The 14414-nt window shown below is 54.3% G+C and overlaps 8 protein-coding genes across 8 annotated transcripts; 3 read left to right on the forward strand and 5 right to left on the reverse strand.

The window, feature by feature from the left end:
• Positions 1–242: 242 nt before the first annotated feature.
• On the forward strand, positions 243–977 carry GUITHDRAFT_106502 (hypothetical protein; the record flags this gene model as incomplete). The annotated part of the gene is made up of 2 exons (XM_005834438.1): positions 243–842; positions 909–977. The coding sequence occupies 2 exons, from the start codon at positions 243–245 to the stop codon at positions 975–977; spliced, it is 669 nt and encodes a 222-aa protein (XP_005834495.1).
• Positions 978–1082: 105 nt separating this feature from the next.
• GUITHDRAFT_137305 (hypothetical protein) lies at positions 1083–2641 on the reverse strand (the record flags this gene model as incomplete). Its single annotated transcript, XM_005834439.1, has 6 exons — positions 1083–1352; positions 1461–1573; positions 1617–1719; positions 1767–1918; positions 1967–2132; positions 2180–2641. 6 exons carry the CDS (start codon positions 2639–2641, stop codon positions 1083–1085), a joined length of 1266 nt encoding a protein of 421 aa, XP_005834496.1.
• A 1060-nt stretch (positions 2642–3701) lies between these two features.
• Positions 3702–4277, reverse strand: GUITHDRAFT_106504 (hypothetical protein; the record flags this gene model as incomplete). Its single annotated transcript, XM_005834440.1, has 1 exon — positions 3702–4277. One exon carries the CDS (start codon positions 4275–4277, stop codon positions 3702–3704), a length of 576 nt encoding a protein of 191 aa, XP_005834497.1.
• An 884-nt stretch (positions 4278–5161) lies between these two features.
• On the reverse strand, positions 5162–5704 carry GUITHDRAFT_106505 (hypothetical protein; the record flags this gene model as incomplete). The annotated part of the gene is made up of 1 exon (XM_005834441.1): positions 5162–5704. The coding sequence occupies one exon, from the start codon at positions 5702–5704 to the stop codon at positions 5162–5164; it is 543 nt and encodes a 180-aa protein (XP_005834498.1).
• Positions 5705–6644: 940 nt separating this feature from the next.
• GUITHDRAFT_137306 (hypothetical protein) lies at positions 6645–9632 on the forward strand (the record flags this gene model as incomplete). Its single annotated transcript, XM_005834442.1, has 16 exons — positions 6645–6938; positions 7001–7052; positions 7373–7423; positions 7473–7540; positions 7589–7648; positions 7692–7751; positions 7807–7863; positions 7915–7971; positions 8024–8097; positions 8146–8292; positions 8345–8453; positions 8609–8699; positions 8806–9006; positions 9137–9220; positions 9444–9511; positions 9549–9632. 16 exons carry the CDS (start codon positions 6645–6647, stop codon positions 9630–9632), a joined length of 1557 nt encoding a protein of 518 aa, XP_005834499.1.
• Positions 9633–9839: 207 nt separating this feature from the next.
• Positions 9840–11814, reverse strand: GUITHDRAFT_106507 (hypothetical protein; the record flags this gene model as incomplete). The annotated part of the gene is made up of 9 exons (XM_005834443.1): positions 9840–9876; positions 10049–10143; positions 10376–10528; positions 10575–10714; positions 10828–10921; positions 11226–11338; positions 11388–11487; positions 11537–11614; positions 11662–11814. The coding sequence occupies 9 exons, from the start codon at positions 11812–11814 to the stop codon at positions 9840–9842; spliced, it is 963 nt and encodes a 320-aa protein (XP_005834500.1).
• Positions 11815–12388: 574 nt separating this feature from the next.
• Positions 12389–12742, forward strand: GUITHDRAFT_106508 (hypothetical protein; the record flags this gene model as incomplete). Its single annotated transcript, XM_005834444.1, has 1 exon — positions 12389–12742. One exon carries the CDS (start codon positions 12389–12391, stop codon positions 12740–12742), a length of 354 nt encoding a protein of 117 aa, XP_005834501.1.
• A 585-nt stretch (positions 12743–13327) lies between these two features.
• Positions 13328–13915, reverse strand: GUITHDRAFT_69404 (hypothetical protein; the record flags this gene model as incomplete). Its single annotated transcript, XM_005834445.1, has 1 exon — positions 13328–13915. The coding sequence occupies one exon, from the start codon at positions 13913–13915 to the stop codon at positions 13328–13330; it is 588 nt and encodes a 195-aa protein (XP_005834502.1).
• Between the last annotated feature and the right edge of the window lie 499 nt (positions 13916–14414).

Genomic DNA, 14414 nt, shown 5'->3' on the forward strand with positions numbered 1-14414 from the left:
TGAGATGATGGAGAAGACAGGAGGACGGTCTTACTGATATGATGGAGAAGACAGGAGGACGGTCTTACTGAGATGATGGAGAAGACAGGAGGACGGTCTTACTGAGATGATGGAGAAGACAGGAGGACGGTCTTACTGAGATGATGGAGAAGACAGGAGGACGGTCTTACTGAGATGATGGAGAAGACAGGAGGACGGTCTTACTGAGATGATGGAGAAGACAGGAGGACGGTCTTACTGAGATGATGAGGAATATTGGTCTCAAGCTCATTGCCTCTGTTTGCTCTCTCACACTCCTCGCCTTGTCCACGACTGTCAACGCGAGGAGGCCAGACAAGAAGCGGCAATGCGGGACCATGGATATGCGTAGCTCGCTAACGAAGCATTGCTTTCCTGAGGACGGGCTGTCGCACTCCGTCTGTTGTGTGGACATCAGGTTGCCGGGCAGCCAGCGGTACTTCACGCACCTGGAGCATGACATCTACCTCTCCTCCAAGTCGTCTTCTTACAGCTGGTGCACCTGCTCTGTTGACATCTGTCATGAGCTTGCTGGGCGAGTGGCTTGGATCTACCAGCCTTCAGAAGCAGGGCGAGCGAGCGAAGGGGGCAGGCAGTCCAAGTACGTCAAGTACAGCATGAAAGCCGTGAAGGAGCAGAGGCGAGACGTCAGCCGAAACTCCTTCGAAGCTCTGCAGGACCAGGCAGACTCCTGCGCGCCGGTGGAGGGGGGGGGCACCTCCAATAGCAGCAGCTGGATAGAGTTCATGACTGACAGCCCCGCTGTAGGAGGGACAGCGAGAGAAGACAAGGAGACGCGAGGCGAAGGAAAGAGAGGAATCATGGTAATGCCGTGACTTGTCTTGAGATGACCTTGACCCGACTCGTCTTCCGTCCTCTATTGTCGGCAGCAACAACTGAAGAAGATCAAGAAGACCCAGAAGAGAAGAAAGGCAAAGAAGAAACGAAAGAAACGCTAGGACAGGTGGGCTCTTGACCTTGAATCACGTCATATCTTCATCTACCAGGTGATTTCATTGCTGCTCATCTCCCCTCTACTCACGAGGCACAGATGGTAATTTATCCTATCCCTGCAAAAATCGCGATGGAGCCTTCCTAGCCTTCCTGAACGCGGTGCAGAATTTCTCAAAGGATTGATCGGCAATGGATTGGCGGACAGATTCCATGAAGATCAAGAGGCAGTGTTGGTTGTGACAGCTTAGAAACACCTGTTGAGATGTCATGCGGTGCTTGACAGAGAAAAACGGTCTCGCCTCTGCTAGCATCTCGTTTGTCTTCAGCAGGTGGTGGATGTAAGCTCGTGAGTACTTGGCGCATGCAAAACAAGAGCAACCCTGAGAATTCAATTAGAAAGTCAAACAGAGAAACACCAAAAAAACTCTGAGAGTACAAAGTCGGGCAACAAAACATCCATCACATCCAGTGGGCCATCAAGGACCAACCTTGGTTATGGGATCTGTGTTCTTGCAGTAGTCTGTATCCCACAGATTGATCTTGCCATTCATCAGGGAGCTTTCAGCCTCCATCTCTTCTTCGTCTGCGTACTTCATGATCCCTGACAACAAGTCAGGACAAGTGCTGGCCACTTGGCTGATCACCCTCATAGGAAACCGGAAAACTGATGGCCAACCCCTGTGAGCTGAGAAACCAAGGGTACGCTGACTCCAGCACGTCCATCCCCATCTTCACGCTCCAAAGAATCTTGCAGGCCCTCATGAACAATCACAGGAGGCAGAGAATATTCTCACCTCGTCGGGCGATCCCAGCCCTGACATCATCCTAGGCTTGTGCTGGTCAAGATGCTCTAGCGACATCCGCACAAAAGCCTCCCGCTCCTCTTCGCTCTCCCCCGTTCCGAAGCCGGTGAAGGCATACCCCCCAACCTCTCTCTTCGCCAGCTCTAGTCGCACCATAAGAGTCAGGAAGGATCAGATGTCATGTTTCCCACCTCTTGCGTATCTTTCTCGTTCTCGGTGGCTAGTGCCTCCAACAACAGCAGCAAATATTGTCACACTCTCCGCTACATTTCCTCCTTTCCTCTCCGCCAGGTATTCATCCAGCCACTTCAGCGTACGGTCGACGCTTTTCTTGATGCGCTTGTCTGAATTTTCCATCTAGCAAGGAATGTAAGACCTCCTGCAAGAAGGAAGCCTTCGTTCACCTGCACCTCGTCTACAAGAGACACAGCAATGTCCGGTTGCATGGCGGACAGTAACTTGATGTAGTCCTCATTCGCAACCTTCTTCTGCCCTGCTGAAGTCTGTAGCGTTACCCAGGTGTCCGATGACGGCATGCCAAACTGCTGATTCACCGCATCCTTGTTTCCTACGACTATCATTTCTTTCTGGTCCTGCAGACCACAAAACTCTCGCACTCCCCGAAAGGACGACAGGACGCCGCTGCCAGGATCGTCGTAGAAGTCAGCAGCAGACATGAAAAAGGCGAAGGTGGAGGGACTGGCTCCTGACTGATACAAGGATTTGACCTCTCGGGGGGTAAGAGGAGGAGGAAACCCTCGCCGTGTGTACAGCAGTACTGCAGGCGTGTTGAGACTTGCTTTAATCCTTCCCAAACGCGCATGGCCGTCGGTAGCCAGAAGGTCAAAATCAGCGGAAGTCGCCATGGTTGGTTGTTGAGTTGCCACAGCTAAAATTTGAAAGAAGGGAAGAAAAACTGCGAGTGAGATGCGTTGAAGACGGAAAATGCTGGCTTCAGTGCGCGAGGCACTCAAGGCGAGAATGGCAGCGACGGTGACGAGAAGGAGGAGAAGGGCGAACTGGAAGAGGAAGGAGAGAGGAAGGAGAGAGGAAGGACCAGAGGGAAAGAGGTGCTAGAGTCTGTTGTTGCTGATAGCTGAGCGAAGAGGAACAGGTTTTTAAAGATCCGTCCTCCCCATTCCTGCCAGACGGGAGGAAAGGTTTTTACTCAAATTACTACCCCCGGTCCTCCTCAGAGTCATCTGCGCGCGCCTCTAACAGTACCGTACGGTCAGTGAACTTTACTCAAGGTTAAGTTAAAAAATATCAGGCCCCGGAGGCGAGAGCGAGGAGGCTTGACCCTGACACTGTCGCACAGGCCAAACGGCGAGAAGAGAAAAGACAGCGAGAACCAAACCTATTCCTGCCGACGGTCGGACGGCTGTCCGATCCCCGGGCCCCAGGAATCATTGAATGAGACGCATACCGAAATGCCCCCGCGATGATGGCAGCGTAGGGCAGGGAGGGACCGTGACTGACGCCGGTTGCGCCGAGTCGGACTACGGGGGCCCGGCCGCCGCGCGGCCCGGCCCCGCCGGGCCGTTCCGAAGTTCGGCCCGGGGCACGGCCGCTGACTCTAAGTCGGAGGCTCCGACTCTCAGTGATTGAGTCACTGGGTGTCGGTGTTTCCGGACTTGTCCACAAGACTGCCATCGATCATCGGATGCCGCACTGCACTGCCGCATGCTTCAACGCGCAGGCTTTCTTCTTTGTCAAGAAGAAGACTTCAAGTCCGGAACCGTGAAACGGTTGGCGATGGTCTTTCTCCCCTTCATGTCACGCCCGGGGGCCCAAAAAGTTGTAAACGTCACTCAGGCTCCAGTGAATGCTGGTTGAAGGGATCCCCTCTGGATCCGACACAAAGGTGTAGTACAGTATTGTTTACTTTACAAGCGATGCTAGACTAAGGTGGCATGGAGCATGCCATCAAGACAGAACGGACCCTTCTAGCTGACGAGGTGCCTGCTCTTTTGTATGCTGCTTGGACAGCGCCTTCCCCTCGTCTTTCCTCCTCCGCTCCTCCTGTATGCTCCGAGTGATGGCCCATCGCTCCGTCACGTTCAAGCTTCTCGCCTCCGCCGACGACAGTACCTGGAGCGCGTTGTCGGGCTTGAGTATCTTGCTGATGGCTGCCCGGCTCTTCCCGTAGGCTCTGGCGATGGTCCACTGGTTGAAGGAGCGCCTGCCCTTAGTCGAGCAGGGCGACTGGTAGTAGAGCCGGATTATGTCGATCTTCTCTTGCGTGTCCAGCCGGGGCTTGCCCGCGCAGGCAAGGCTGTGCTTCTCCCTCGCGTCGGGGCTCCACCGGCGGCTCGATCGCTTCTCAGCGCTGAGCTCTTGCGGGAGGATGACGTCGCAGTCTGCAAGGGAGGGGTCAAGATCAGGCTCAGACAGGGAAGAGAGCAGGTCGACAGAGTAGTCGAGACAGAAAATGCAGGAGCTGCCTTGGTCGTCAACGGCGGGGTTACTGCATCGAGGGCAGAAGGGTCCAAGGAGGTCCATGAGGGCACGAGAACGGATGATGGAAGGAGGGGAGCGAGGAGGGAGGGAGGGAGGGAGGGATAGCTGTTTTTAAAAGAGGGATAGGGGGGGGGGGGTAGGGATAACATAGCTAGGTCACATGGGGAATAGAGGGAACCTCCGCTGCACCCTTTCACCCCACTTTCACCAAGAAAGGCATCGATATATTGGGGGGTGGGGGTGAGTACTTTCGACTACAAAAAATGACCAGAAACCCCAAGTGAACTTACATGGGACTTGGACAGTGCCAACTTATATTAAAATGTATTATATATGTTATAATATATAAAAATATATAAACTTAAGTTTAACAAATATATAAAATATATATCTCATGGGAAACCAGGTGGCCTGATCATTCTCGTCGTGTTCAGAGAAGAGTTGAAATCTTGCTCATCATCAGGGATGACACACTAGTACTGGGGATAGGCTGTATGCGTGTACAAATGATGAGTAGCTTTAAGTAGAGAAGAAGCAAAGCTGACGACAATCGTTATCCGATCCTTGAAACTCCCACTACGCTATCACCGTCGGTCGGGCCATACCGCGCAGGCAGGGCCCGTGGCCCGCTGAGGCCCCGAGTGCCCTCAAGGACGATGAATGTCTCCGTCCGAGGTGAAGAGGAAAGGTCTTACGGCGCCGTATGTCGCCAGCCTGTAGGAGCAGGGCAGTCATATAGGCCAGCCTGAGTGAGACCGCCCCGGGCTCACGATTTGTCGGATCATCGCCGATCATTGATGATAATCAGATGTCGATGTCGGACTCTCAGAGCCTTGAGGGGCAAACGCCGTAGCATGACACATCAGTCGGCGTGATCAAAGCAGTATCAACTAGTAGAGTCAGCAGCCTTGTACACCGTCAGCACGCTATGGCTCGTCTGTATGCTGCTTGGACAGCGCCTTCCCCTCGTCCTTCCTCCTCCGCTCCTCCTGTATGCTCCGAGTGATGGCCCATCGCTCCGTCACGTTCAAGCTTCTCGCCTCCGCCGACGACAGTACCTGGAGCGCGTTGTCGGGCTTGAGTATCTTGCTGATGGCTGCCCGGCTCTTCCCGTAGGCTCTGGCGATGGTCCACTGGTTGAAGGAGCGCCTGCCCTTAGTCGAGCAGGGCGACTGGTAGTAGAGCCGGATTATGTCGATCTTCTCTTGCGTGTCCAGCCGGGGCTTGCCCGCGCAGGCAAGGCTGTGCTTCTCCCTCGCGTCGGGGCTCCACCGGCGGCTCGATCGCTTCTCAGCGCTGAGCTCTTGCGGGAGGATGACGTCGCAGTCTGCAAGGGAGGGGTCGAGATCAGGCTCAGACAGGGAAGAGAGCAGGTCGACAGAGTAGTCGAGACAGAAAATGCAGGAGCTGCCTTGGTCGTCAACGGCGGGGTTACTGCATCGAGGGCAGAAGGGTCCAAGGAGGTCCATGAGGGCACGAGAACGGATGATGGAAGGAGGGGAGCGAGGAGGGAGGGAGGGAGGGAGGGATAGCTGTTTTTAAAAGAGGGATAGGGGGGGGGGGTAGGGATAACATAGCTAGGTCACATGGGGAATAGGCAGTGTGATAATAATGAACCTCCGCTGCACCCTTTCACCCCACTTTCACCAAGAAAGGCATCGATATATTGGGGGGTGGGGGTGAGTACTTTCGACTAGTAAAATGACCAGTAAAGGTCTCGTAGTTATATATATTTAATATTTATATATATATTAAAATATAGATGTTTGAATAAGTTGAAAATCTTGGTAGTGTGTTTATAATGTGTTTATATCTGATGAGCAGCTTTATTAGATGAACTCTACTTCAGCCCAGCAGTCTTGATTGTCTTCGTACTGGTTTTTAACTCCCGTAGTGGCCCGGCCCGGCCGGAGGGGGGGGGAGGTGGCCGCTCTATCCGAACGGCCGGGCGGCTGCGCGGCGGGCCGTCCGAGGGGCCGAGTGACCGGGCGGCCGCCCGCGGCGGCGAGTCCGGGCCGGTACTGAGTGACTCGGATCGGAAACTTGAAAATTGTGTCGCCGGGATACTAGTGACTCTCCTGCCGCCCACCCCCGGGCCCCCTACCTCATCGAGCTGTCAAATTTGACCACAAGTACCCCTCCATTCGATTATCCACGTACCCCATGTGCATAGACTCAATGAGGACCCTACCCCCTTCGAAAACCCAACCGCCTGGGTTATCAGAGCTCGCCATGGGGAGTGGGTTCGAATGGTGAGAGGAGGGGACGTAGAAGAAGAGAGCTAGAGAGGACAGGGAGTGAACAGGAACTGAGATATGAGTATATGAGGAAGCGCTCGCACAAGATGGACTCTTAGGATGACGTGGTCAGCAGGTTGTCAAGCCTATGTCGTTGATGTGAGACAAGACAATGACCGGCTTCACGATGTCTCGGGCGTCACTTTGTGCTCTAGTGGGCTCCTTGTGGGCTCTAAGCGTTAGAGGAGAGTACTGCTCAACTCGCTTTGACCCAACACTCGGTAAGAATGGTTGCGAGAAGTACAGTGGGTGCTGCTTCAAACTGGGGCTTTGCCTACCTTGTCAGAAGATCAACGGAGTGTGGCAAGGCATCGTTGGAAAGTGCGTGTTTGACACAGTCGGAGTTTCTCGAAATCCCATCGCAGCGACAGTAGACTTTCGACTGAGTGCTTCTCCTGCTACTGAAGTAGTCGAACGCAGATTTACGGGAACTTCACTACAGGGCAATGCATACCTGTCACTGGGCAGGACGGGAAGCCACTTTCGGACGCAAGCGTGATCATGTTTCACAATACAACAGGTACCATGATACTTTATGTCGCAAGCTGAAGGTTGCTGAAATATCCAAGGGAGGATGGTAACAACGAATGAGCCTGGCGCCTCAACGTCATCGCTTGCCGGGCAGTCGATAACGAGCTCCTTCAATCAGCCGCCCGGGTGATCAACTTGGATGTGAAGATTGCATTTGGCACATAACGAGTGATTCAGACCCAGCGACTTCAACTTCGAGTTTTCTTTCGTTTCGAATGAAACTTCAGGTTTGGAATGAGATCAAATGCATGAATGGATTGATGCCTCTTTTCGCCAAGTTCAGATGAGATGCTGATTGGTTGTTGCCAGGAAATGTAGACATGGTTATCAACACATTCTTCGGGCAGAGGGTTCTGCTGGGTATTCTTGGAGGGCGTTTTGATTCGACGATGATTTTCTTTGCTTGTAGGGAAGTATTACATTCAGGTTGAGGAGAACACTTGCGGCACCACAACGACTTCTTATCCTTGCAGAAAGGTGAGAGCAGGGTCCGATCTGTCCGAAGCTGCTCGTTGACGGCTGCAGGGGACTTTCTTAACTTTGGCGTTGGGCACCACACGCCCACCAACGCCTGAGCCTTCTAAGGTGCGCATTTGCGAAACGTCCCTTTGTTGACTCTACGGAATAGGTCTCGCAAGTTGTAACAGAGGAAGATCATTACGTGTACTTCCAAGGTCAACTTGTCCAGGTAAGAGTGCTGGCCTCTCGCTTTTTTCCTCAGCTGTAAGACACAGGAGATGCAGCCGTCTCCTCTTGACTCCTACTATCGGAGGTTTGAGGCGGGATCTTGTCGCTACCTGGTGTGTACGAGAGTCGAAGATGATAGAGGGTGACTAGCTTGTTTTACTTAGGTGCTGGAAGGCGACTCGTTGGCCTCTATCGCAAGCAGGTTCATGTTGACCTGGCAGGTTTGCAGAGCAGCAAAGGCAGCCGACGTCGAGTTTGACCTTCCGTTGACAGGAGCTCTTTGCTTTCAATGCGCATCTCTTGGAGCCGTCCGACATCGTTCCAGGGTTGACCATCTCCATCGGCCGGTGCGTTTTGATCGCTCGAGAGCTCTGCCTTATTCACATGTGGGGCAGGCACCACGTTGTCAGAGGAGGCTGCCTGCCCAACTGCTACCGTCAGATGCAGTACGAGAGCTGCTTGACGGATGGAGACTGTAGGGGAGACGCCACGTGCCGCTACTTCCTTGACTTGGGTCAGGTCTGTGTCGAGTACGACTCCAGGTGCTGTCTCGTCTGTCTGCAGCTGCAGCACCTGACGGTGAGGGCCCGGCAGCTGTATGGAGAACGGCGTCTGCCTCACCTGCCAGTGGGACATTCATCCCGACAAGTGCGGGGAGACTCTCTACTCCATCGCCACCAGATACGGGACCTCCTGGCAGCGGGTACGCCCTTCCTTTCTTATTCATCTCAATGGCCGGCATCTTCCCTCCCCTCCCCTCGCCTTCTCCTTCCGTTGTCGCTCCCCCTCCCCTCCCCTCCCCTCCCCTCTCCTTCTGCTTCCTTTTTCTTTCGTCCTCCCTGACTTCTCTTCCTGCAGATCTTGGATGTCAACCCTCAACTCGCCGCGCCATGCCTGGCTCTGCTGGCTCCTGGACAGGAGCTGGGCCCAGACTGCGTCATCCAACCTGGTGAGATCTGAGTTACACGAATTTCACTCAAGGAGCTCGCAGGGGACCGAGTTTGCGTCGTCCCCTACCTTCGCAATGCCATCTGCCAGACTGTTGAGCCGCCCAGCGCTGCTGCTGCCACCGTTGACGGCCATGCAGGAGTACCGGCGCTACCCGGTCGTTGATGGGCAGGGACTGTCGTGGGCGGTGAGGAGATGGGATGGAGGAGGGGAGGGCAGTGAAGAGGAGCAGGAGCTCGGCAAGCTCTTCACGTGCAACACCGTGTGGAGCAGCGCGTCGTTAGTCGACAAATGCTGCCATATCCCCAGTAAGTAGTAGTGGGTGGAGGAGGAAGACAAGGAGGAGGAGGAGGAGGAGGAGGAGAGCATGATAGTGATGATGGTGGTGTTTGCGGCAAGAGGCAGGCGCAGGTGATCACTAACCATGAGTTTCTGCAGGATGCAAATGTTGTACAGAGGAGGGGACAGACTCTGGGACGCCAACCACGGCTCGCTGCGATGAGAACATTATCCCCGTGACTGGTACGAGCAAGGATGGCGGGGATTGATGAGGAAGGAGAGGAGGAGGAGGAGAAAGAAAAGGATGGGGAGGAGGATGGGGTGGCGAAGGGGATCCGGAAGGGAAGAATCGTCTTCTTCTAACGGTACTGGCAGCATGCTTACAGGAACCCTTCAATCCTGTCTGCACGGACGACTGCTCCTGTCCCTCCTCCCCTTCCTCTGCTCCCTCCTGACTAGCTCACAGGCGTCGCCGGCTTCGTGCCACTGGAGTCCATCAACCCTCTGAACGGCAACTTGGAGACTTCGTGTGTGGTGAGGAGCCGCTGCTTCCTTGTGATGAGCTGACAAGGAGGAGCAGAGCCAGTTCAACTGCAAGCAGTGCAAAGACCCAACTGTTGCTCCTCCTGGCTGCAAGATATGTGTGCGAGTGTGAGAGAAAGAACAAGGATGAAATCGCTGAATGCCAGCCGAGTAGCTCTTATACTTGCTCCTTCCTACCCTCCCTTGCTTTTCTGTCGTCGTCGTCTTACTCATACTCTTACCCTTCTTACTCTTACTCTCTCCCTCTCCCCCCCCTCCTCCCTTCCCCTCCTCGACCTCTACCAAAGGAGTTCCATGTCCTGTCTTGCCTCTCCTGAGGTCATCCGCCATCTGGCTTCAGCGGCTCGTTCAATCGCCTGCCGTCAGATACTGAGCAGTGACAAGATGAAGAGGGAGGACGAGAAGGATGGGGCATAGCGAGGAAACGAAGAGTGGGAGCGAGGAGGTGAGGTTGGAGAAAGCAGGGCGGGGGAGTAAAGGGGAACGGCATGGGAGGGTGGGGGGGAGGGGGGCGTGCCTGCCTATCACCTCTCATACTCGGCTGAGTTGATGGGAACGGACGACGTTCGCTCCCTTTCATGGTTGGTATTGTCGTCCTCGTACACCATCTCCACCCCTGATTCCTGCTCTCCTCTCAGCTGAGAATGCCCCCGACTCCTCCTGCTCTGCTCCCCTCTCGCTCCCACCGACCCTGTCGCCCTCGCCCCCTGCTCGCCTCGCTCGGCCTCTCCTCCTCGCAAAGCCCTTCACATTCCCGTTTCTGTTTCCCTCCCTCCCTCCCTCCTCCCTCCCTCCCTCCCTCCCTCCTTCCCTCTCCTATCCTCCTCCTCCTCCCTCCCTCTTCCTTTATGTCACCTCGAGCTCGCGGGAGTAGCGGATCATCCGCTTGATCTTCTGGTATCGCCGCAGGAAGCAGCACACGTACACGAGCACTCCACTGCCGAGCAGGGAGAGCAGGAGCACAACAGCTACCGACCCTCCCGCCCATGCCTCAACCTCTCCCAACGTCTGCGCACCGTCAGCAGCTGTCTCGCCCTCCTCGCTTTCCCTTCACCTTGCGGAGCGTGAGGAGGAGGCCGTTCTCGCTGGAGCTCCCGCAGACGGGAGGGTGGAAGCTGCTGGAGCCCTGGAAGACGGCAGAGACGTTGATAATGGTGGAGACCTCCGCGTCCATCGCTCGTAGCCACGAGATTCCTGTAGGATGAGTAAGACGAGGGGGGGGAGAGAACAAAGGAAGAGATGATAGGAGAGGAGGAACAACAGAGTCGAGCAGAGCAGAGCGTGAAAGAGAAGGGGAGAGGTCGTACCTTTCTGGTTGTACAAGTATGCGACATCTGAGACAGAAAAGTCTCCAACATTCGGTTGATGAATCTCATCCAACGTCTCCATCCCCGAAACTACCTGATCCATTCTCTCTGAGCTCCTGCCACCTTCCTTCCCCTCCTCTTTCTCTCTGCCCCCTTCCATCGTCTCTTCCCTCCTCTCCGCTCCTCTCCCCTCCCTCCTCCTCCTCCCTCCTCTTCCTCCTGCCTCCTCCTCTCCTCTCTTCTCCACTCCTCCCACTTGCCTTTCCGAAGGGCAAGTAGCCCAGCTCGTCAAAGTGCGGGTTTGACTTCAAGTTGATCACCAACCGGGAGGAAGAAACGTTCCCTCGCTCCTGCTCGTCCCCTCAGCCCCGCAGCCTCCTTCCTCGCTCCCTCCCTACCGTTGCAAACGAGACAGAACCTCTCAGGTTCTTCTGCTCTCCTGTCCCTCCCCGCATGGGATGGAAGTCAGCCCGATCTGAGAATCTCCCCAGCCCGAACTCCACAAAGACACCTACCACGAGTCTTCACCCTCCACCTCTCCCTCCCCCAGCTCCGCTCACCCGGCCTCACAAAATAGAAGGCGCTGTCTTGCAATGATCTTTGACCTTGTCTTACCATGCTCCAGAACTCGTCGGCACACTGAGGCGCCATGGAGCGAGTCTGTTCCGCCATGCTGTCAGCAGCAGCGAGGAACAGCAGAGGGTCGCACGATGTTGATGACGATCGGACATGCTCGCCCTTCATCGACACTTGTTGACAAAACCACTTGAAAGCTCTGCGGAGCCACCTGCTTCCTCGTCATCAACCGTCGAGTGCTCGGAGGCATCAGGTGACCTTGGGCAAGGGCTGGGAGCGAAGCGCTTGCGACGGGGTCGAGGAGAAGCCCAGCACGACCCTAAGAGCGAATACGAGGAAGAAGAGGATACTTGAGTTCATGGTCGGATGTGGCATGCTTCGGTTACATCTCCTTCCAAAAGTATCAGGCATGCTCTGCTCTGTTCTGCTGTGCTGTGCTCTGCTCTGCCCTGCCCTGCCCTGCTCTGCTCTGCCCTGCTCTGCTCTGCTCTGCTCTGCCCTGCCCTGCTCTGCTCTGCTCTGCCCTGCCCTGCCCTGCTCTGCCCTGCCCTGCCCTGCTCTGCCCTGCTCTGCTCTGCTCTGCTCTGCCCTGCCCTGCTCTGCCCTGCTCTGCTCAGCTCAGCTCTTTATCCCTTTCGTTCCAGGACATTGCGCATCTCCCCGTCGGCTCCAACCAACATTACCTGCTGCCTTTCTGTCAAAAGCTATATCTTCTCTTAATAAACATGTGCTGCCTTTTTACCGAGATACCGTGATAGAACCCTTCATACCGATTATGCGCTGACATTCCTATGGCGTCGTTACCAAGTGAGATCATCTTCCTCGTCTTCCTCCTCTTCCTCCTCTTCCTCCTCTTCCTCCTCTTCCTCCTCTCCCCGTCTCCCTCAGTCCTGCTCGAACAACATCTTTTCTGCCCTCTAACATTTCACTCAGTTTAATTCCTTTGCCCCATTCACCGTGGTGATTGACATCGATGCAAGAACAAATGTATGTACAGTACAACAAGTCTGACAGCATTCCTGCCTATGATGCGCTTACGACTGCTAAGCACGAACAAGTCCAGACAGGGCAGAGAACACAGGCAAGCAAGGTGATGGGGGCGACAGTTGACACAGAGACGACAAGGTCCACTGTGAACAGTCATATGCGCAATCAGCTCAGTGCGGATTCCATCAACTCAACACACTCTTTTCATTCAAGCTCACGTCTTCGCAAGTTTGATCTTCAAGCCGAGCTAGCGGCACAACTCAAGATTCATCAAACTTTGCAGTTTCGCAGCCATTTGTTAGAACTGAACTACAAGAAAGTAATCTTCTTCTTGTCCCTCAACCCTTGCTGACTGGACTTGTGTGTAGAAAACCGAAAGAGCTGCTTTGATGCAAAAAGCAGGACAGTTAAACCCGGCATCTCTCCCTCAAGCACAAAGATCGAGGTCAGGGAGGAATCAAGGAAAGGTGCTTGGCAACTCATTGTGGGTTCAGGTGTATCATGTGTGGGCAAAGGAAAGTAACTGCTACCTATTGAGGAGCATGTAATTGGAAAGCGATTTGGAATTGATTCCCATGATGCAATTCTGCAATGTTGTATCTCGGCTTCCATTAGTGTCTTTAACGCGGAACAAACCAAACTACACAGAGCTGTTTTCTTGCGACCTTGGTCGTTGTAAAAAGTAGATTTGATGTATTGTTATCGTTGTTATCAAAACTCCAATATTACGATTACTACAGAGAATGGGGAGTAAAACACACCCCATGAATCACTCTCAAACCAAGGCGATTGGACGAGGATTTTCTTTCTTCCTCGCAATGCACAACATTGAATCCATAGTTTGAATGTATTGTTCCTGGATCATCATCGTTATCTGATGCAAAGAGCTGATGAGAACGACATGGGTTACCGCAATGCAAGAGTATAAGCTCGACATTCAGGCCGTCCCCACAACGCACTCCTTGCACTCAGCCGGCACTTTTCCGTGCTCGCACATTGAAGCTGCTTTGCATTCCTTACATCGGTATCTGACTTTATCATGCTGGCATATGCTCGCACCCTTGCACTCCTTGCATCTCGTCCGCATCCTCTTGTGCTCACAAATCGCTTTCCCTCCACAATCCTTACATTGGTATCGGACTCGTCCATGGCTGCATATGCTGCTCCCCCCACAGTCTTTACATCTCGATCTCTGTTTGTTATGTTCGCAGATCCCTGTACCCTTGCATTCCTTGCATCGCGACTTTCTTCGCTTGTGCTCACATATACTAGTTCCATCACACTCCTTACACCTCGACTTGATCCTGCCATGCACACAAAAGCTGGCACCTCCGCATTCCTTACAACGAGATTTCTGCCTGTTATGCACGCAAATGCTTGAACCTCCACACTCTTTGCACAACGACCGTCGCTTCTTGTGACAACAAATGCCCGAGCCTCCGCACTCCTTGCACTGTGCCAGGATTCTGTTGTGCACGCAAATGGTAGGGCCCTTCTGATGCCTTGGTGGAGGTTGCTCCTGCATAGTTACTTCACCCTTTTCTGTTACCGTGGGATCAGCAGAAGCTGCATCAGGGACGGGGACAGCTGCATTTTCACCAGCAGCTTCCATGACCGGGGCTGTTGAAGGGGTAGCAGTCTCAATAGCCATGGTGGCACTAGCAGCAGCGGCATTGATCGCCATGGCATTCTCAGCAGCTTCGGCGGCGGGCATGGCAGCGCTGATAGGAACAGAGGGCAGAGACTCGGTAGCCGCCGCAGGGGCTTCGGCTTCGACATCAGCAGCAGAGGACGGTACCATGGCAGCCGCGAGCTGTTTGAAATCTTTGGAAACTTTGAAACTTTGAGACCTTGAGACTTTGGAATTTTTAAAGTTTCGCCGGGTCGCCCAGGCTTCCGGGTAGGGCCCCGGGCCCGACTGAGACTGAGAGAAAGAGTGGGACAGGGGGGGGATGAAGGCCATGAAGTGCGAGGAAGGAAATGAAACAGGACAGGAGCAGGGAGGAGGAGGGAGGGGTAGGAGA

Source organism: Guillardia theta (genome assembly GCF_000315625.1).
Source record: "Guillardia theta CCMP2712 unplaced genomic scaffold GUITHscaffold_25, whole genome shotgun sequence".
NCBI lineage: Eukaryota > Cryptophyceae > Pyrenomonadales > Geminigeraceae > Guillardia > Guillardia theta.